Source organism: Oppia nitens, unplaced genomic scaffold, assembly GCF_028296485.1.
Source record: "Oppia nitens isolate AA-2021 unplaced genomic scaffold, nextdenovo-longstitch-racon4-pilon3 scaffold12_pilon_pilon_pilon, whole genome shotgun sequence".
NCBI lineage: Eukaryota > Metazoa > Arthropoda > Arachnida > Sarcoptiformes > Oppiidae > Oppia > Oppia nitens.
The window spans coordinates 2,001,314-2,023,456 of NW_026533191.1; the positions used below are offsets into that span (position 1 = coordinate 2,001,314).

The 22,143-nt window shown below is 22.6% G+C and overlaps 1 protein-coding gene across 3 annotated transcripts; it reads right to left on the bottom strand.

Moving 5' to 3' along the window:
* Window positions 1-1,317: 1,317 nt before the first annotated feature.
* Window positions 1,318-21,561, bottom strand: LOC128956055 (uncharacterized). Of its 3 annotated transcripts, none has more exons than XM_054301747.1 (46): window positions 21,237-21,561; window positions 20,934-21,037; window positions 20,670-20,833; window positions 20,059-20,285; window positions 19,856-19,965; window positions 19,461-19,627; window positions 19,097-19,377; window positions 18,627-18,736; window positions 18,379-18,542; window positions 17,892-18,100; window positions 17,362-17,471; window positions 16,656-16,816; window positions 16,308-16,498; window positions 14,642-14,751; window positions 14,351-14,517; window positions 13,806-14,014; window positions 13,524-13,633; window positions 13,238-13,425; window positions 12,521-12,762; window positions 12,301-12,410; window positions 12,038-12,198; window positions 11,689-11,882; window positions 11,272-11,384; window positions 10,988-11,154; window positions 10,037-10,239; window positions 9,708-9,817; window positions 9,414-9,583; window positions 8,902-9,116; window positions 8,505-8,614; window positions 8,142-8,305; window positions 7,645-7,853; window positions 7,362-7,471; window positions 6,951-7,117; window positions 6,616-6,863; window positions 6,404-6,519; window positions 6,007-6,173; window positions 5,529-5,740; window positions 5,320-5,426; window positions 5,019-5,194; window positions 4,406-4,761; window positions 4,194-4,303; window positions 3,897-4,075; window positions 3,539-3,681; window positions 1,698-2,357; window positions 1,437-1,516; window positions 1,318-1,372 (listed from the first exon to the last, which is right to left on the bottom strand). In XM_054301747.1, exons 1-43 carry the CDS (start codon window positions 21,420-21,422, stop codon window positions 3,542-3,544), a joined length of 7,224 nt encoding a protein of 2,407 aa, XP_054157722.1. In that variant the 5' UTR covers window positions 21,423-21,561; the 3' UTR covers window positions 1,318-1,372; window positions 1,437-1,516; window positions 1,698-2,357; window positions 3,539-3,541. The 3 variants fall into 3 exon arrangements, with proteins under 3 accessions (XP_054157722.1, XP_054157714.1, XP_054157727.1); XM_054301739.1 differs by having other exon boundaries at window positions 6,951-7,123; XM_054301752.1 differs by lacking the exons at window positions 11,689-11,882; window positions 12,038-12,198; window positions 12,301-12,410 and having other exon boundaries at window positions 6,951-7,123.
* Between the last annotated feature and the right edge of the window lie 582 nt (window positions 21,562-22,143).

Sequence of the window (22,143 nt, forward strand, 5' to 3'; positions counted from 1 at the left end):
ATGTATGTATTATTTATTAAACTATTATTGGGAATAATATATATATAATTTATATATTAATATATATATATAAACTTTTTAATATATAAAAAAAATCATTTACTTTTATACTAATTATATCATTGTTTGTTTGTTTAACTATTAATATAATAATAGACAATATTTTCAAGTAATGTTAACATTGAAAGACCGTTTATTTTTAAATTTTTGATCGATTGGTTGTCTGATGGCATTGGATTGAGTATCGGTGCAAAATGGAAAGGTAGACGTAAGCTGTTGGCACCGGCATTTCATAGCAAAATAATTGATGATTACATACCATTGATTAATGAACAGACATCGATATTTGTTAAGAAAATCATTGATATATCCATTGATAGACACTATATTGATATCCGTGAACCGTCAACACTGTTATCATTGGATATTATTTTTGGTAAAAAAAATTTATATAATAATAATAATATAAAATAATACTTAAAATTACTCTATAGAAACAACAATGGGTGTAAAGTTAGGGACACAGTTAGCCAAAAATAGGTCATACATACAGGCCGTTCATGATTTCCATGAAATATTTATGAAACGTATTGTTTCGCCATGGATTTGGTCGGACACCATATTTTATAGGACACCAATTGGACGAAAACATATGCAAACAATAGAGACTATTCAGTCATTTATACGCAATATTATCAATGAAAAGAAAAAGTTATTTATCATTAATAATAATAATAATAATAATAATAATAATAAATCAAAATTAATAGACAAACAAAAATTTAAGACACTTTTGGATCTATTACTCGATTATCATATCAATGTAAACGACGACAACAACAACCTTAACAATAACTTGTCTGTCGATGACATACAAGCAGAAGTCAATACAGTTATGTATGCCGGACACGATGCTAGTTCTACTAGTCTCGGATGGACACTCTATTTGATTGGATTGTATCCTAAAGTACAGGAAAAAATTCACAAAGAATTGGAAACAATTTTCGGATCAGACAACGACAACAACGACAATGACATCAATAGAGATATAACTTCGGCAGACATTCAACGGATGACTTATTTGGATTGTGTACTAAAAGAATCGTTACGTATGTATCCGCCGGCGGCTATTGTTGGTCGCCATTTGGTCGAGGATTGTCCGGTCGGTGATAATAATAATAATAATTATGTCATACCTGCCGGTGTCGATGTCATTATAATGGTTAGACAAATGCATTACGATAGCGAAGTTTTTGCCGATAATCCCCACAAATTCAGTCCCGAACGCTTCCAATCAGATTCAACAATAAATGCCAACAATTATGTACCGTTTGGTTCCGGTCCGCATAATTGCATCGGTAAACGTATTGCACTAATCAAACAAATGATTGTTTTATCAAAAGTTTTTCAAAACTTTTTTATTGAATCAATTGAACCTTTAGATAGTATACAGACAGTCGTCGATATAGTTTATCGGCCAAAAAGTCCGCTTAATATTAGATTTATTCCCAAAAATCTATAGATTTTAAAATAAAATGAATTTTCGGATTATTTATTTATAATCTAATATTATTTTCTAATTATATGTTATTATTACTTATTATGAAAGTTATAATGAAATGTTTTTTTTTATAAATGGATACTAATTGACAATATTATTAAAATACAAATACTGTCAAATATATCAATACTATTACCAAATAAGGCAATAATTAGTACGGAATCTTTCAGTGACTGTTTCAACGATTCCAGCCGTTTGTCTACCCGTTTCAGTACACATGTCTCGCCGCTTGTCATCTGATATTTGGCCACATCATCGCTGTGGCGATCTTTTTTGGCTTTCATTTTGTTTATACGTTTAGTATTCAATTGCCAAAAGTGTTGTAAGTCGTGTCTATCGAGCACTTAGGCCATCACATGATGACCATCGATGACCAGCTTCTGGACATCGTCCGTATCGTCAGTTATTCGATTTGTATTCAATACAGTCGTAGCCATAATGTTACGATTGAAACGGACGTAACAAACATTTTTGCGGCCAATTTTCAGTACATATTTAACAACTGGTTTTGAAACTCTTCCACCGCCTCGTAGTCGTCGTCGGCATTGATAAGGACTGCAAACTTTGTAGAAGTAGTGGCGGATCGACTGATATGACAACCGATTGGGCACTTTCTTGAGCATCAATACAGATGAGTTATGCGGTATATAAACGTCTTCAGTATTATTATTATTATTATCATTGATTTCGGCATTTCTCTCACTGATGGCTAACCTAATGATACGTTTAACAGTTTTTCTGATTTTCAATTTGTTCACAAATTCACGTTTGCGTCGATAGTATTGTAGTTTATTTTCTATTATTAATTCATTGTAATAATTAAAATAAAATTATTCATGTTTTAAGTTCACTTTTATCAACAAAAAGCAAATCTATAATATATATATATATATATATGTTTTCAATTATTTTTTTTGTTAAAAATTTGATGTAAATATTATTAAAATGTGTGTTCGTCTGGAAATGCTATCTAACATTGTCAATTGGTTATAAATTTATAGGAATTAATATATATATATATATATATATATACAGATAATGCCAATTTTAAATTTGAGTAATATATCATGTATACAGTTATCAATAATTTTACGCTAAGCTAGGTAACTTAGTATACGCAGTTAACTTATATATAGATAAGTTATATACAGTACCCTGGCTAAAGCATTATATAATATTACTTAAATTTAAACTTTTAATTGGCATAAAAAATATATACTGTATATACAACAACAACAAAAATATTATTATTATATGATTTAGTAATATTATGCTAAGCAAGGTAACTGTTAGTATACAGTTAGCTTATATTAGGTAAGTTATATATACACAGAATCTTTAATGGCATAAACTTTGTATTAAAACTAATTTATATGGTTTAATCAGTGGTTAGTCATACTTGAGTTATACTGATTCATATGTTAGAAGTAGTCATATCCCTGTGCCTGATAGAGTCGACACTAGCTTTCTATTTATATTTAAATTATAATTATAATATATATATATATATATCAGGATGATTATACGGATCCTTATTTTAAAAACGTAATTAACGACCAAGATACAAAACTATTTATAATACATAAATTAAATAACTCAATTTTATATAATACATAAATTAAATATACTACTTAATTAAAATAAATATCCTGATAACGCCTGATATATACTGTATATATATTAATATAAATTTATATTAATAATTTTAGATTAAATTTAGATTAAAAAATAAAAACATTACAAAACAAATTTAAACATACTAAGTAACTTATTTTTAAAAAATAATTTCATAAATTAATATCATAGTCATATATATATATATATATATACAGTATATATATTTATATCTAATTTGTTTAATACTTTATTTTTTATTTAATTAAAATTTGAATTAAATTTGATATTGATGTATAATAAAATTTATTGAAATATATGATAGAAAAAATATTCATATAATTATTTATTAATTATTACAACCTCCTAATGATTGCATGTACATTTATCCGGGTGTAGTGTTGGTACTAGTTTTGCATGACTGACCAAACGGGCTAACTGTTCAACAATTTTTGTCATATCTGGATCCGATAGTTTAGATGTACGTGAAAATAGTATATAGTTTTCTAAAAATAATAATAATAAATAAATAATAATTATTATTAATATTGTACCTTAAATTTTAATTATTTTTTTTTGATTAAAAAAAATAAGTAAAATATTAGATACTGAATATAATAATTATAAAAACATAATATAATAATAATATCTAAATTTTATGTATTTTATATTAATAACATAATTAAGTATAGTATAACATAGGTTATAGTACTATACATACCGATTACATCATCTTGAAAATTAAACGATTTTAATGCTAGGAAATGTGTTTTCTGTGTTTCGGCTCCGGTATCCAATATCCATAAGCTTGCAGTTATATCTTTGCCAATCATTGCCAGCTGACTGTTAGCATCGGGTAATTTTTTCAGTAAACCGGAGCTTAATTTTGAACAGTCATTACTGTTGAGACATTCAAAACAAAATCAATAATTTATATAAAAGTTTATATTATTATCAATAATATTATTTAATGAAAAATATATTTATAAAAAAAATTATTATTATAACAAAAACATACAAAGTTGTAAATGTAAGTTCCGATTGACTACCGGTTCGGTTGAATACAGTTTGAGCGCACAGTTTGTTGTTTTTCAACGTTGCATACAATTCATACCATTTGCCCTCAAGCTATGGGAGATTTGATTGTTATATCATGAAAGAGATTAATATGAGTTTCATTTTAATAAAACCCCTCCCTCCCCCTCCACAAAAAAACCACAGAATATATACCCAATTAAAGTTATCAGTTTTCAATGAATTGGCAACAAAATCACGGGCCACGGGTGACGGAGTGGCCAGTAATTCGGCAATTTTTTCAGTGGTTGTCGATAATGATGTAGTAGTAGTAGTAGTAGTAGTAGTAGTGGTTATCTCTGGTAATGCTGGACTTATCTCATCAGATATGGTAGTTATCTCTGGCGGCGGTGGCGTCACATCATTGGTAATGATCCGACTTATGTCGGGTACATATTTGTCATCAATGGACAGTAGTGTATAGTCGAGACCCAATTGTCTGAGTGTTTGTTCGGCAATGTTTAGTATAGTTTTGTTTGGTTTGTTGGATACGCCAAACACATCGATATAAGCTATAAATTTCAAACATTTATATATTACTAATTCACATATAATACTAATATTTAGTTTTCTATACATATTATTATAATATATATGATAGAAATTTTATATTTAATCAATAAAGATAAAAAAAATTTAATTAAATTTAATAATAATAATAATTATTATTTTAGAGTGTATTGTATTTTTTCGATAAAAAAGTTAAAATATATTTTTTAATATAGAAATTTTTTTATATATAAAATAATTGAAAACAATTATAGCTTACTTGTAGGATCATTGATGAATATAGACTTAGACATAACAAAACAACCGCTTTCGTAGTTTAATATTTCAATGGTTGCAAACACTTGATTATTATTGCCATCCATTATAAATTCAAACTCATTGTTGCCATTAATTTTCGGACGCAAAGAGCCGGATATATATTTATTTTCATTTTCTCTAAATATAATTAATAATAAAATTAAATATAAAACAATAATAATATTTCACTTTATCAGCATATTAATTCAAAAAAAAAACTAAAAAATTATTGTCTAACAAAAATAAATAAATAAATAGTTTACTTGGCTATAATTGCCACATATGGTTGAGTGCTATTAACATAGGCTGATGTTATTGATTTAAATCCAGTCCTATCCGAACCATACATCCAACTCCAGGAACCAGTTATCTAATAATATGTTTTTTTTGTGTGTGTATTAATAATAATTATATATTTTTTATTATTTATATATAAATTTATAATTAATATATATATATATATATATAATACCTGAGGTGTTTTCAGGGTCAGTGGTTCTGGCAATACAATTGGCTGAACATTATTATTAGGTTTAGTTTGAAGATTTGTATTATCAATGGGTGTGTCGGCATAAACAGTCAATAATGTTATATTGTTTAGACCCAACATCTCAAGTGTCCATTTGGCGATCTCCTGTACGGTTAGATTTGGTTTGTCTGATCGTGAATAGACATCGATAACAACTACAATATAATTATAAATGAAACAAAAAAAATAATAATAAGTTAGTTAATTATTTTAATTTAATTATGGAAAAATATTAATTAATTAATTAATTTTATACTAAACAGAATATATTTTTTTTAAATATAATAGTAATAATGATAATAAATTTTATAATACATTTTTTTAATTAACGTAAAAAAATTAATCAATTTTATACTAAACAATATATATATATATATATTAAATCTATTAATAATACTAATATATTTTATATAATACAAACCAGAATCTGTATTTGGGTTTAAACTTTTGACAATAAAATAACTGTTTGAATCGTAATTCAAAAAATCGACTTTAGTTTGGCTTTTAGTGTTAGTGTCGACCAATAAATAGGTTTTATCCAACAATTGTATTTCATAACGTTTTGATACATTGATATGATTAAGATATCTATAAATGAAAAAATTAATAAATAAATAAAGTAAAACTTTAGTATAAACTTAAAATAAACATAATAATAATAATAAATAAAACAATTTTTCTTGAACTTAAAACTATATGATTTTTTAAAAAAATATTAGACAAATATTTCTATATAATTTACAAAAATAAATTATTAAAATATATTATTTAATATTAATAATAATAATAATAATAATAATAATAATAATAATAATTACTGTATATTAAACTCCAATTGTGGCGGTTGTGTATTAGGTATGGACAAAATATTATAGCCATAAAAACCATCGTTGTTTAGTTCAGATGAAAAAACTCGAGTCCAGCGACCAATAAACTAATTTTTTGAATATTAAATATATATATATAGTTTTAATAAATAATAATAATTAAAATAAATAAATAAAACATTATTTTTTTATTTTTTAGTTACTTTAGTGATATACGTATACAATGGCGGAACTCTTGGCAATTGTTCAGCAGTTACTGCTACTGGTGTTGCTTCTGGTGTATTTGCACCGGTAGTTTGTGGATCTGGTGACACTTTATTATTAGATACAGCCGGTTGCTGATCAATGGTCAATAGGTTGACATTATAGCCTAACCTATAGAGTGTACGGTAAGCAATGTCCAGTTGTGTTTGATTTTGTTTGGCTGATCGCGAATATACATCAATAATAACTGTTTATTTCCAACCAACAAAAAAATAAAATAATTATTATTATTAATATATAAATACTATTTTTTTTTGTTTTGCTATTTACGAACCTTTATTATTATCATCAATTGTTTTGATTATTTTATAATATTTTGATCTATAGTTCAAAAATTCAACAGTTATTAACTGATCCGTATCTGTGCGTACAAATTGATACTGTTTGCCCACTAATTTGATTTGGACTGTATATGTCGATACACTACTGGTGCTACCATTGCTATTGCTATCATAAATGAAAAAAATATAATATATAAATATATTTATGTGATCATGATTATTATTATTAAAAATAATTAATAAATAACCTAGCTATAATATAATACTAGATTTTCAAGTTGTTTTGATTTGAATTTTTTTTTAGATAATGTATTTCTATTTTGTAATTAAATTAATTTAGTAGTTAAGTGATTTTTTTTTTAAAAACAACCAAACATAATAAAAATAATTATAATATTTAGTACTTTATGTCAAATTTCAATTGTGGTGGTAGTGTACGTGGTATGTATGTTATACTATAGCCCAGTGGACCGGCCAATTGTGAACTATATATCCGATGCCAGGGACCTATTAGCTAAAATAAATAAAGATACATATAATTAAATATACTCTAAATATTTTTATATATCTATATACTATCATAATAAATATCTTAAATACTTATTTTAAATAAATTAATATTTTATATACTCTACTGATATATACTAAAATAATATTTATTATTAAAAATATATATAAATTCAATACTCTTGTAATCATATGTGGAGTAGACGGTACTTTTGGCAATAATTTTGGTAACATTATATTATTGACATAATTCATGTTCCATTTAAGTGAATCAGCTTGATCAATTTTATAATTTAGATTCAGCCGGGCCATTGTTTGTTTGGCAATATCTAATATTTCTAATTGTTCAAGGTTATTGCTATATGATCGGGAAAATACACGGATACCAACTAAATAGATAATTATATACACAAAAAAATCATTAATTTTATATATTACTATATATTATAATTTATTTTATAATTTAGTTATAATTAGACTAGTTATAAAAATATTAACAAAAAAACGACCTACCACATTTTTTTGAAAATTTTTTATATATTAATAAATATTATATGTAAATTATATGCTGCATATTACATGTAATTCAGTATTTATAATACAAATATATTATATACTGTTATACTAGTAATATTACAATTATAAAATAAATAAATTTATATAGTTAATTTTTATACCAGTTTTATCAAATGTATTTTCAGATTTGATCATAAAAAATGTTGACGACTTATAGTTTAAATAGTTAATTATATATTTAACATCACTAGCTGTATAATCCAATGTATACTGATTGCCATCTAATTTACCACGAGCCATTACATAATATTTGTTTAGATTGTTTCTATACAATAATAATAATGATTAAAAATTATTAATAAAATTTTTATATATATATATATATAAGTAAACAAAATTATAAATATAAATTTTTATATTTATATAAATTTAGTAATTTAATAGTAGACACGGGTTTTTTATATTAAAATTTATATTTATTTTATATATTATATTATACTATATATTAATTAAAATATCATTACCTAATAATCCATTCCCATTGTGGCGGTTGTGTATTAGGTATGTATGTTATATCGTAAACATTATCGCTGTTTATATTTGTACCGTAAATCTCATACCAACGACCTGTCAGCTAATCAATCAGTTAATAATTTGTTAATTAATAAAAATAATTAAAAATAAAATATTAAATATATAAATAATTAGAATTTTTAAAAATATATTAAATACTATAATAAAGATACTGTACATATTGAAATTTATTATAAATCATTTAAATTAATATATCAGATAATTGTTTATTATTATACTTATTTTTTTAACTAAATTATTTAAACATTAATTTATAATAATTTATTATTATATTTAGAGAACCAAATTTTTTACAAAAAAAAAATATTTTTTATTTTTTTTAAATACCTGATCAATCATTGTTTCAGCTGACGGTACGTTTGGCAACGTTTGGTTATTGACATTATCGGCACCGGTAGTCGTAGACAGTGTAGTGTTTTGGGGTAATAGTGGATAAAAAGGCATTAGACTGACGTTTATGTTTAACTTATTCAATGTTCGATAAGCGACGTCCAGTATATGGACGTCTTGTTTGTTTGATCGCGAAAATACGTCTACAGTAACTAAAAAAACAAATTAAATTGACATTTATTATTAATTAATTAAATAATAAATAAATATTCAAAAATTATTTAAATAATAATATTTATGCTAATTAATTAGTATCTAATAGACTTTTAAAATTTTTAGTAATAAAATAACTAGAAATAAAGATTATTAAATAAGAAAATTAACTATTTTATAAAATTTATATATATATATATATTATAAACACTTAATATTTATATCTAATAATTCAATGATAAATTATTGTAAATTATATAATTAGTTATTTTTAGTTATTTTAAAAAAATACAAACCATCATTATTATTTATATTTTCTTTTAATATATAAAAATTAGCAGGATCATAATTTATTATTCCAAAATTATATTCTTCATTATTATCGAAACTTATTGTTTTGAGTACATTATCCGTTGTTTTTATCATTTTTACTCTCAAAACATAATGATGTTTATTATTAAGCGCTCTATATATATATATAAAAATAAATAGATTTAATTAATTAATTTTTTTTTAAAAATATATTTTATTACTATTTTTTTTTGTATATAATATTAAATTTTGTATTAAATAATAATAATTATAATTACCTAATATCATAATTAAATAGTGCCGGTTCTGTGCCGGGTATATAAGTTAAATTAAATATATCGTAAAACTCCATCCGTGAACTATACACACGATACCAGACACCTGTCATCTAAAAGTGTCAATCAATTAAATTAAAACAAAACAAACAAAATAATTAATTAATATTTATATATACACTTGAAATCAATACAATGTTAGACTCTATCAAGTTTATATATATATATATATATATTTAAAATTATAATTGCAAATTAAATAAAAATTTAATTTTATTAAATTTATATATATATATATATAATAAGCATATATTATATAATACTATCCTAACCTCAGTCATCATTTGGCTCATTGTTGGTATTTTGGGTAAACTTATTGGCAATAAACCGAAATCAGTTGTCCTAATGTCTGACTCCAACTGTTTGACGGGTATTAGTCTGTATTTAAGACCCAACCGTTTTAGTGTATGATTAGCCAATTCTAGTAAATCGTTTTGATTTGATTTACTCGATCGCGAATATACGTCCACACCATCTATATATCAATATATATATTAAATATAAAGTATAAAATTAATTGCAATAATATATAATTAGTGTTATTGAAACGGTTTTTTTTGGCTATAACTTTAAAAAGTAATTTAATATTTTTTTTGTTGCTATTATGTAGTGGAACGGTTGTCATAGCATTAACACATTTAAAATATTTCAATTATTATAAGCATGATAATTTTTTTTAATTGAATAATCATTTTTATAAAAAATATCGTAAATAATAGATTAATCTCATAACAAAATACGTTTGAAATTTTTAATTTAAACTATAATATATCAAAATATTACATTTTGTACATTTATGTATGTATATATATATATATATAAGGGGTAGTTTACATATTACATAGAAGGGGGGTTGGGGGGTTGGCCCTCAGGGTAAATGCGAACGTATTTTTTTTAAAAATTACTATGTTTTTTAACAATTGCAAACATAGGGGAGGGAGGGAGTTTAAATTTCTAAAAAAAAGTGTGAACGTAATAAGTGAATCGCCACTAATGCATTTTACAGAATTTCGATATCAATTATAAATTTTTTTAGATTTCTAACAGCCATTAGAAATATGTTAATACTATAACAACCGATCCATATATCTATAGTACCAAAAAATATGATATAATTTTAACTTTTTATTACTTTTAGTTAAGTTATAGCCCAGAAAAAAATCGTGTCAAACACTTTTGTCCCAAAATAGTATAGATTATCAGATATATAAAAATGATTTTACATTCATGTGTTGACTCTCTATAATAATGTCCGATAAAATATTTTGTCGGATCGTAATTCAAATAATTCAATGAACCCTTAATTTTTAATCTATCAAAAACATATGTACGATAATTGCCATCAATTAGTAGACTACCCTGATCATATTTTCTAGGATCAGATTCAGATCTATTTTAAAATTAAAATAAAAACAATAATAGTTTTAAAAAAATATTGTAATTAATTTAATAAAATTTATCGAAAAATATGATTATTAATTAATTAATTAAATTATATATTAATTACCTTAAAATCCATCTAAATTCGGGCGGTTGTGATTCGGGTATATATATAATGTCATTGATATTCATATGCCAGTCCTGTTGAGTGCCAAACACCCGAAACCAGCGGCCAGTCATCTGTAATCAATGTATATATAAAATAATAATAACTATCATTAATAACATAAATATAATTTATTGATATATATATATATATAGTATTATACTGTATTATATATTTTTTTATAGTTATGTATATTTGTGTGTAAGAGTAAATGATTCATTTCAAAATAATAATTTAAAAAAAAAATATTTATAAGTAATATATCTATTTTGATGGATAAATTTATAATTATTTTTTAAAAATTTATTTAAAAATATATTAACTAGTCTAATAATTGTAACAATATTGTAATTATTGTGATAATAAAAATTTATTAACCTGTCTTAATAACGTATGCATTGTCGGTACTCTCGGTAAATCAATTTTATCGTTAGTTTGATCAGTCAATTGATTTTTTGGTTTAGGATCCGATGATAGTTTGCCATTAATATTTAACTGTTTGAGTGCCTGATTGGCAATTTTCAGTACAATTAGATCCGATTTGTCCGATCGGGTAAACACATCGACACCGACTATTTAGAGTATATTTTTTAAAAAAATAACAAAAATTAATTAAACTGATTAACTTATCAAATATTAGATAATTTAATTATTTAAGTCAATAAATTTTAAATAATTATATTTATCTCAATGAAAAATTTAATAGCAAATAATATATATAACATACCCTCGTTAGTTTTCAAGTTTAGATATTGAAAAATCATATATTTATTTGGTTGGTAATCTACAAATTTAAATAAAATTTTGATCCCATTTTCCTCGGCTACATAACGATTGTTTAACAATGTCACGTGACCAACTTTATAATTTACATTAACATAAGATGATCTAGTACATTTATATATATATAAATTATTCAAAAAAAAGTTAGATAAATAAATAAATATATATTAATTTCTAAATAAAAAAAACTAATAAAATATATATTACTTTCTAAACCATTTCAATTTGTTTGGTTGTGATCCGGGTATATTAGTTATGTCATTAACATTATAGTCATTCATGTTTGTACTGTACATCAGATACCAGCGACCAGTCATCTAAATTGATATAATTATTATATCAAAAAAAATTATTTAATATTATATTTAGATAATTAAAAACAAATTATAATAAATAAAAAAATTATTTATCCTAATTTGATCCATACCTTGTTAGTCAATGTTTGTATTGACGGTATATTTGGTAATTCATTAGTTAGTATAGGTTTTTGTATTGCCGTTGCATTTGGCAAATCATTATTATATTTATTTATAAGATTTCTACTCAAATCAGTTGAATCTTTAACAGACAGTAGTTTAAAATTAAGGCCTAACTGTTGCAGTATTTTTGTTGAAAGATTTAGCAAATTATTATCGGAATTATCGTTACGGGAAAACACGTGTACACCAGCTATTGATTGACAAACAAAAAATTAAACAAATGATATATTAATTAGATTATTATCACAATTTAATAGATAAATATATATATATAGCTGTCTATCATAATAATTATATCTAGAAATTATACAGTATATATATATATATATATAGTAAGTGATATACATGTATATATGTGTGTGTTTCTAAACAGTTTATAACTAAATAGTAATATTAATTTATATTTAATATATATAAAAAATATATATATAACTATAATTAAACGTGCTACTCCTATTATTATTATAAATTACTTATAAATAAAAATAATATTAATTTGAACAATGTATTTATTATTATTAAAATATATTATTTTAAAAAATAACTATTACTAAAAATTACTACTACTACTACTATTAATAATAATAATAATAAATTTTAATTAGTTATAATTAAATTAGTTATAATTAAAAATTTATTAAAAACAAAAAAAAACATAAGCTTACCATTGATATCATTATTATCATTATTATTATTATTAGTACTGCTATTAAAGTATATAATATAGAAAGCTGTCGGTTCGTAATGTAAAAATCTATACGAAAGTCGACTACCAGTAGCCGTATTAACCAAAATGTATTCATTGTTTTCAATTTTTAACATATTTCTAACCACTTGACTGTTATCCACATTACTATAATTAAAATTAAAATTTTTAAAAAAAATATTATTTACTAAATTTAATAAAATTTAACTAAAAAAATAATAATAATATGATTTAATAATAATAACCTCAATATATAGTTTATTTCTGGCGGTTGTGATCCGTATGTATATGTGATGTCATTTATATTAGTGTTTGTTTCTTGTGTACTGTAAATCCTAAACCAGCGACCAGTCAACTGATTATTATTATAGTTAATAAAATTTAAAAAAATGATAATTAATTAGTAAAAAAAACAAACAAACAAAAATAAAATGCATATTTTGTATACATAATATTTTTTTTGTTAGTCATATCATATATAATCAAAATAAATTATATGCAATAATAATAAAGTCATAAACAATTACCTCATATAAAACTATCTGAGCTGTAGGTTTGTTTGGCAAAACAACCAGTTTATTATCGACCTGGGTCATTGCAGATTTTATTTTAATCGGTACCAAATCGGTTTCAATCAGCGGATAATCAAGTTTTAGACTTTCAAGCGCTTGTTTAGCCGTTTTTAACAAATAATTTTGTTTTGGTTTATCATATCTGGAAATCACGTCAACACCAACTATACAGACAGACAACACAACAAAATAAATAAATAATTTTTTATGTCATAACTATTAATACATTATTTAAATTAAAATAAACAAAAATATATGTATATAAATTGTATATATAGATTCTATTATAGGTTAACTATTATAAGTTAAGTTAATTAACTTGCCAATTATATAAATTTCTAATATTATTTAAATTAAAATAAACAAAAAATAATATGTATATAAATTATATATATATAGAGTCTATTATATGTTAATTTATAAGCTAATTAATTGCCATTTATATAAATTTCTAATATTATTATTTAAATTTTAAAAAATAATAATAAATAAATAATTACCTGCATCTGTATCCGTATTTTTGTATAATATTATAAAATAATTTGGCAAATCATACCACAAATATTTATAGACAATGGGTTTTATATCACTTATGGCAAAATAGACGACATAATCATTGCCACTAACTATCATACGTCCCGTTTCTGTTTTATTATCTGTATCGTGACTATAGGTGTTAAAAAAAATTAAATTTTAAAAATCACAATTTATTCATATTTTTGGTGAAACTTTTTTTTTAAAAAAATAATAGTATTAATTAATTTAAAAAAATAAAATATAATTTTAATTACTGTATAATAAATTGCATTTCTGGAGGTTGTGTACCGGATATGTATGTTATTTCATATGTATTATATTCTCTCTGTTTCGAGCCATACACCCGATACCAGCGACCAGTTAGCTAATAATTGATCAGTGATTTAAAATAAAACAACAAATAAAATATTTAGAGAAAAAACATCAAATTTTTAATAATAATAATTAAAATTTTTAAAATTCTAATGATCAAATAAGTATAAATAAATATATATAAACTAGTATATAGTTAATTTGATAATAATATAAGAAGGCGTTCAGTTAATTTGTATCAAACGGTTTTCTTAATAATTCTTTAACCAATAGAGATAAATTATTTCTGTAAAAAGCTTATTATAAATTAACTTATACGTGATATTATACACTATTTAATTTTAAATTTGAATCACGTGATCACAATTATCTCGGGATGTTTGCGAATCACTAGGTTCCAACTAAAACTATAAGAGCTAGAATAAAATTTTAATTGCAGGTTTATAGAGCTTAAATTGATAAATTATTTGAAGAAAATTTTTTTAAAATTATTCAAAAAATTAATTTTTTTATGACATTTTATACTTGTAAAAAATCACATTATATAAAATAGATACAGATAAAATTAACGTTATTTATGGACATTAGACATTTATAAGATGTAGATTTTAATGCTATTACTAATTCTAAAAACAAAATTTTTTTATGTCGGATATTCATCGAATTACAATAAAAAAAACAACATTGTATTAGATAATGTAATTTATATTGAAATTCGATTATTTAAAAAAATATTTAAGATGAAAAAATTTTGTTTTTAATATTAGTAATAGCATTAAAATCTACATCTTATAAATGTCTAATGTCCATAAATAACGTTAATTTTATCTGTATCTATTTTATATAATGTGATTTTTTACAAGTATAAAATGTCATAAAATATTCATTTTTTGACCAATTTTAAAAATTTTTTCTTCAAATAATTTATCAATTTAAGTTCTATAAACCTGCAATTAAAATTTTATTCTATCACTTATAGTTTTAGTTGGAACCTAGTGGTTCGCAAACATCCCGAGATAATTGTGATCACGTGATTCAAATTTAAAATTAAATAGTGTATAATATCACGCATAAGTTAATTTATAATAAGCTTTTTACAGAAATAATTTATCTCTATTGGTTAAAGAATTATTAAGAAAACCGATTGGTACAAATTAACTGAACGCCTTCTTATATTACTGATAGTAATATATAAGTATATATATATAAAAAATAAAGTATATTAACTTATAAACATAACAAAAAAAATATATTTTAATTATCGATAATAGTTGCTATTTTAACTATCTATAAAAACAAATACAAATCATAGATTTTAATTAATTGATATTTTAAATATATTTTTTTTTGTGATTGCTATATATATATACTTATATATATATATATATTTAAAACATAAAAACAATCACACCAATGGAAAACCATAATTGTGATATATTGAAAAAATATTTATATTTTAAAAAAATCAATTAATTAAAATCTATGATTAGTTTTTATAGATAGTTAAAATAGCAACTATTATCGATAATTAATATATAGTTTTTTTGTTTTGTTTATATGTTAATATACGTTATATTAAATATATATAACAAACAAAATATTTAATACCTGATTCATAACTGTTTGAACAGTCGGTACTTTTGGGAAACCATTATTTGGTATCAAATCTGGCATCCAATGAGTCGGACCGGTCAGCGGCTGTATTGGATAATTGAGACCCAATTTTATCATTATTTTTAAAACCATTTTTCTAGTGTTTTCATTGGTTTCATCGTTTCGCGAAAACATATCGATCCTAACTATACAATTCAATTACAAATTATTAATAGTTATTATTGTTATTATAAATAAAATACTAATCTATGAAATATTAGTTATTATATTTATAATTAATATTTAAAATATAATTTTATTAATAATTGTAATTTATTTATTTTTTTTAATAAAAATACTTACTTTTATTATTATTAGATATACTTTCAACAATATAAAAACTTGTCGGTTCGTAATATAAAAATCTATATTGAAGTCGATTGCCATTAGCATTGTTAACCAATATGTACTGATTGTTTTCAAATTTTAGCAAATTTTTTACATTTACATTGGTTTTATCATTTCTATTTACAAATATATTATTTTAAAAAATAGTTAGAATTTTGTTTATATTGATTAATTATAGTTTTTTTAAAATTTAAGTAAATATTTTTTTCAATTAATTAATAGTAATTAAGTTTATAATATAATTAAAATTAAATAAATTTATTGTTTTATAAATATTATTAATAAACTATTTTTATCTCTACCAGTATATAAAATTGTTATCACCTATTTAAAAATAAATATTTGAATTTATATTTAAAAAAACCATAAATATTTGTTAGCGATTTTGTTAAAAATCAAAAAATAATTTTATAACTATGATACACAGACAAACACACTGTAATACTTAAATTGAACAATGTAAATTAATATAAAACTATAAAATAATTAAACTTTATATAAATTATTTACAGCTAATCAATTAATTAATTTTTTTTAAAAATTTGTTTAACTTAACTATTAATACCTTGTTGTAATAATTAGATGAAATTTAATTTAAAAATAAATAGATGTTATATATAAATAGCTTTTATAATTTTTTTTATATTTAAAAATAAATTACCGAAATGTAAACACAATTTCGGGCGGTTGTGATCCGGGAGTTATTGTAATATCATTGACACTAAAGTCGCTTTCATGCGATCCGTATAACCGATACCAGCGGCCAATCATCTGATAAGCAAATAATAATCAATAAATACATTTAAAAAAAACTTATAAATCATATTTTAAGATAATAATAATATTATTATAGTGTATAATATCTACTATTAATTAATTAGTACTATTACTATCTACTAATTACTAATCTATTTTTTTGAAAATAGTATATATTTAAAATATACATTTTATTTTATTTTGTTTTTATTTATAAAAAACGATAATAATAATAATAATTATTATTATTAATATTATTATAGTGTATATTATCTACTATTTATTTCTAATAATTACTAATACTATCTAAAAATTATTAATCTTTTTTTTTGAAAATAGTATATATATAAAATATATATATTTATTTGTTTTTATATAAAAAACAATTTAAATATAATAATAATTATTATTATTATAAAACTAATAAAACTATACCTCATAGAGGATTATCTGTTCTGTCGGTGTTTTAGGTAAAACAAGTTCATTGTTGTCGATCTGGTTTAATGCAGCTTTTATTTTGACCTGGACCAAATTAGATTCAATTAGTATGTAATTTAAATCTAGATTCTGTAATGTACTCCGGGCCAATTTTAATAAATATTTTTGATTTGGTTGATCACTACGGGAATAGACGTCTATACCAACTATAATATAACAGTAATAACACACATAGAAAATTAAATAAATATTTTTTTAAAAATTAAATAATTAATTAACAGATATATATATAAATATTAGTTATTTTAGTTATATTAGTTAAAAACAAATTATTTACCAAAATTGGTGTCAATTTTTAAATTAATTAACAGATATATAAATATAAATATTAGTTATTAAATAAAAATAAGTAGTTTTTTAAAATAATTTTTATATATACAGTAAATAATATTAAAAAATATAAATTTAAAATCAAATAATTTACCAAAATTGGTGTCAACATTTTTGAAAAGTACTATATAATAATTTGGTAGTTCATATGTTAAATATTTATAGATAACTTGTCTGGATGGTTTAATAAAATCCAATATATGCCCATTGCCATCTAATATCATATGACCCGTTAGTATTTTATTTTTTGTATCGTGGCTATTTTATTTCACCAAAAAAAAAATAATAAAATTATATAAATTTATTTTTAACTAAAAAAAATTATATTAATATAAAAATTACTGTATTTTGAACTCCAATTCGGGCGGTTGTGATCCGGGTATTAATGTTATGTCAAACATATTATAGTTGTCTGCGTGTGAACCGTATACCCGAAACCAGCGACCAGTTAACTGATATATAAGTGTTATATAAGAGTCAATATTTATAAAACATATAATTTTTTGAAGAAAAAAATTATAATTAAATATTTTGTTATAAATATACAATTAAATAATGATAATTAAAAGTTTAAATTTGAGTAATATTATATATATTGTAGTTAACTTTACGCTTAGCAAGGTAACTTAGTATACTAGGTAACTTATATTAGGAAAGTTATATACAGTACCCTGGCTAAAGCATTATATAATATTACTCAAATGTAAACTTTTAATTGGCACAAACTGTATATACTGTATATCTATATATAAAATTATTAACTCAACAAATATTATAACACAATATATATTTTTGTTTGAAAAATTCAATACCTTAGTCGTCAATGTTTCAATTGACGGCACTTTACGCAATTGGTCAGCCATTGTACTATCGGGAACTAACATAATAGTATCGGTATCACTGGTCACAGATGATGGCGGTATTTGGTTGTTGGTGTTGTCAGCTGTTGTCTTGGTATTAGCAGATCCGTCGACACCGTTAACAACATTAGTCTGTAGCGGGAAATCAAGTCCCAGCCGTTGCAGTGTTTGTTTGGCAATGTTTAGTACCGTTGGGTTTTGTACGGGCGTTGGTGTAAACACATAGATATTAACTTTAAAAATAAATAAATAATTATTTATTATTCCTTATAATATATATATATATATATATAATTTTTATTATTTAAAAACTTACCTTTATTATTGTTATCAGTAATTTTGAATATAAAATAACTATTTATCTCATAATTTAAGCACTCAATTGTTGCCAATTGTTGATTGTTGTCATCCCTGATAACTGTATATTTATGTCCGTCGGCATCAACTATCATATGGCCGGACAAATAATCAGTGGATGATTGTCTGTACAAAACAAAACAAACAAACAAAATATATATCAATAATAATAATAATTTTTCTCAATTTTTTAACAATTTAAACAATATATGTTTGACTATAAATTTTTACTACAATTATTATTTTTATTATTACTATTATTATATACAATACTATATTAATACAGTATATTGTATTAATAATAGATATTTATTTTAATTATTTTATTAAAAAAATTAATTAATTTTTATTTACCGGATAAGTATACGGAAAAGCGGCGGTTGACTACCCTGTATACTAACATATGTAAAACTAATAAACCCGTCACCACTTGAACTGTACACCCGAAACCAGGTACCAATTGTCTAGGATTTTTAGTTTTTTATAAAAATTAATTATTTAGTAATATTATTATTATTTAAATATTGATAATAATAATAATAATAATTGATAGAAACCTTATAGAGTAGTGTTGCCAGAGTCGGTCTATTAGGCAAAACAACTTCATCGACATCACGGGTACCGCCCAACGATGAGTCCACTAACGGCGGTAATTGACAGTTAAGATACTCGACCGGTCGGAGCGGTAATTTGATACCAGTCTTATTCAATGTACGATTACACACATCCAATAGGTCGTCGTCCAATGTTTCGGGTTTATCTCTGGTATAGACACCGACAGCGGCTGATAGACAACAACAACAAAAATTAACAATAGATTTAGATCTTATTAAAAAAAATAATTTTTAACAAAAATATTTATTACATTAGGTTTTTTTGCAAGTAATAGGAGATATATAACTATATTGCCTCTACCACCCCCTCCCCACTAAGACAAAGATTTTGATACATTTAAAAAGGCAATAAAAGTTTATACCCCATTCAGTACCCCTTCCCCCACCTACTATATATATGCACATATTTCACCAAACAAACAAAAAACTTGCTCAACCCTGATATTACATATATATATCACACATATATAAGTATATATACATAAATAATTGGTAGTATGTCTATATCCTATATATATTGTAAATATAATATATATAGTGGTATAAATAGTTACCCAGATTTTTAGTTAAGTCGACAAAATGTATCATAAAATAATTGGCCAAATCAGTAGACAATATTTTTAGCGATAGGGGATAACCGGTTTCATTGCGCTTCAATCTAATGATACCGTCCGCACCAATAGATGATTGTAATCGACTTATTAATTGAAAATTTTTTCTATTATTTTTGCGGATAAAAATATATGAGAAATTAATATCAATATTAATATTATGAACTAAAAAAATTATTACTATATAAAGTAATTAATATAACTAACCGTTCAATTAAATCATATTGTTTTGTCTCAACGTTGTGAACAATTTCCAGTGTCAGGCAATCAGATTTTCCGGTTGCATAGACTCTATACCATAGACCAGTTAGCTATATATATGTATATGATTTTAAGAAAAATTTAAATTATTAATGTTTATTTTTTTAAAAAATGAATTTTTTAACAAACTAAATAATTTTGCTAATATTAATTGTTTAGAAAAAAATACTTATAGAAAGATATTTTTTGTTTTAAATGAGTATTTTTAAAAAAATAATTTTATGATTTATTAGGTAAACAATACTTAACTGATCCTAAATTGAATGTCGTTTTAGTAGTGTTTTGTATACCACCGGTACCGCCGCTGCCGGTGTTATTACAGTTAACATAACTGATTGATTCAATCACTATTAATGCCAATAGTATTATCAGACAGGGATAACGGTATGTCGGCTTAAATCTAGACATTAGTTGATAATATGATTTAGTTATCATTAAATTATCAATTGTTTTAATATTTTTTTTTGTTAATAGACTATATTATATTAATTTTTTTTTATCTAAAATGGAGAATTCTATAGAAAATAAATCATTCAAAACAGTCTATTACTTAAACTAATTTTAAAACTAATATCTGTTTTAATACTACTTCAATGTTTAATTGGAAAGTATAACTAATTTGTTTTATTAATTAATTAATTTTTTTTTTATTTAATATGATATCTTATTGGTAATATTAAAAAGCGTATATAAATGGCTCGTAATTATGGTACAGTATAAAATATCACAAATTACAGTACAGTTACATATATAATATATTTTTTTCGATAAAATTATTAAAGCAATTATTAATTTCATTAATATATATGATATTATTGGTTTATAAGTATTACTCAACTATTAATGTATTTGTAAGATTTTTTTTTTTAAAAAAATAATATTACATATTACTAGACATTTTGAAATTTTTCAATAATTTTTTTTAATGTATTGTATAAAATTACAAATTGACATCATAAAGTATATATATATATAATATTATTTATAATAATTTTATAGTATACCTCTAGAGATTGGCTAATAGAAATTTTTATTAGAAAATTTCTAGTAAATTATTTAGAAATAAATTGCTATAAAAATTGTACTTTATATATATACAGTATATTATATACTATCATATATTGATAATACATAATAATATACTGTACACTACATT

Excerpts from the sequence above, each read along its gene's own strand:
- LOC128956055 (XM_054301739.1), bottom strand. The coding sequence starts at position 21,422 with ATGATAACTAAATCATATTATCAACTAATGTCTAGATTTAAGCCGACA. Across the intron at positions 14,518-14,641 it reads GAAATGCAATTTATTATACA|TCACGATACAGATAATAAAA; the intron begins GTAATTAAAATT and ends TAACACCTATAG. Across the intron at positions 8,615-8,901 it reads CTGAAACAATGATTGATCAG|CTGACAGGTCGTTGGTATGA; the intron begins GTATTTAAAAAA and ends CTGATTGATTAG.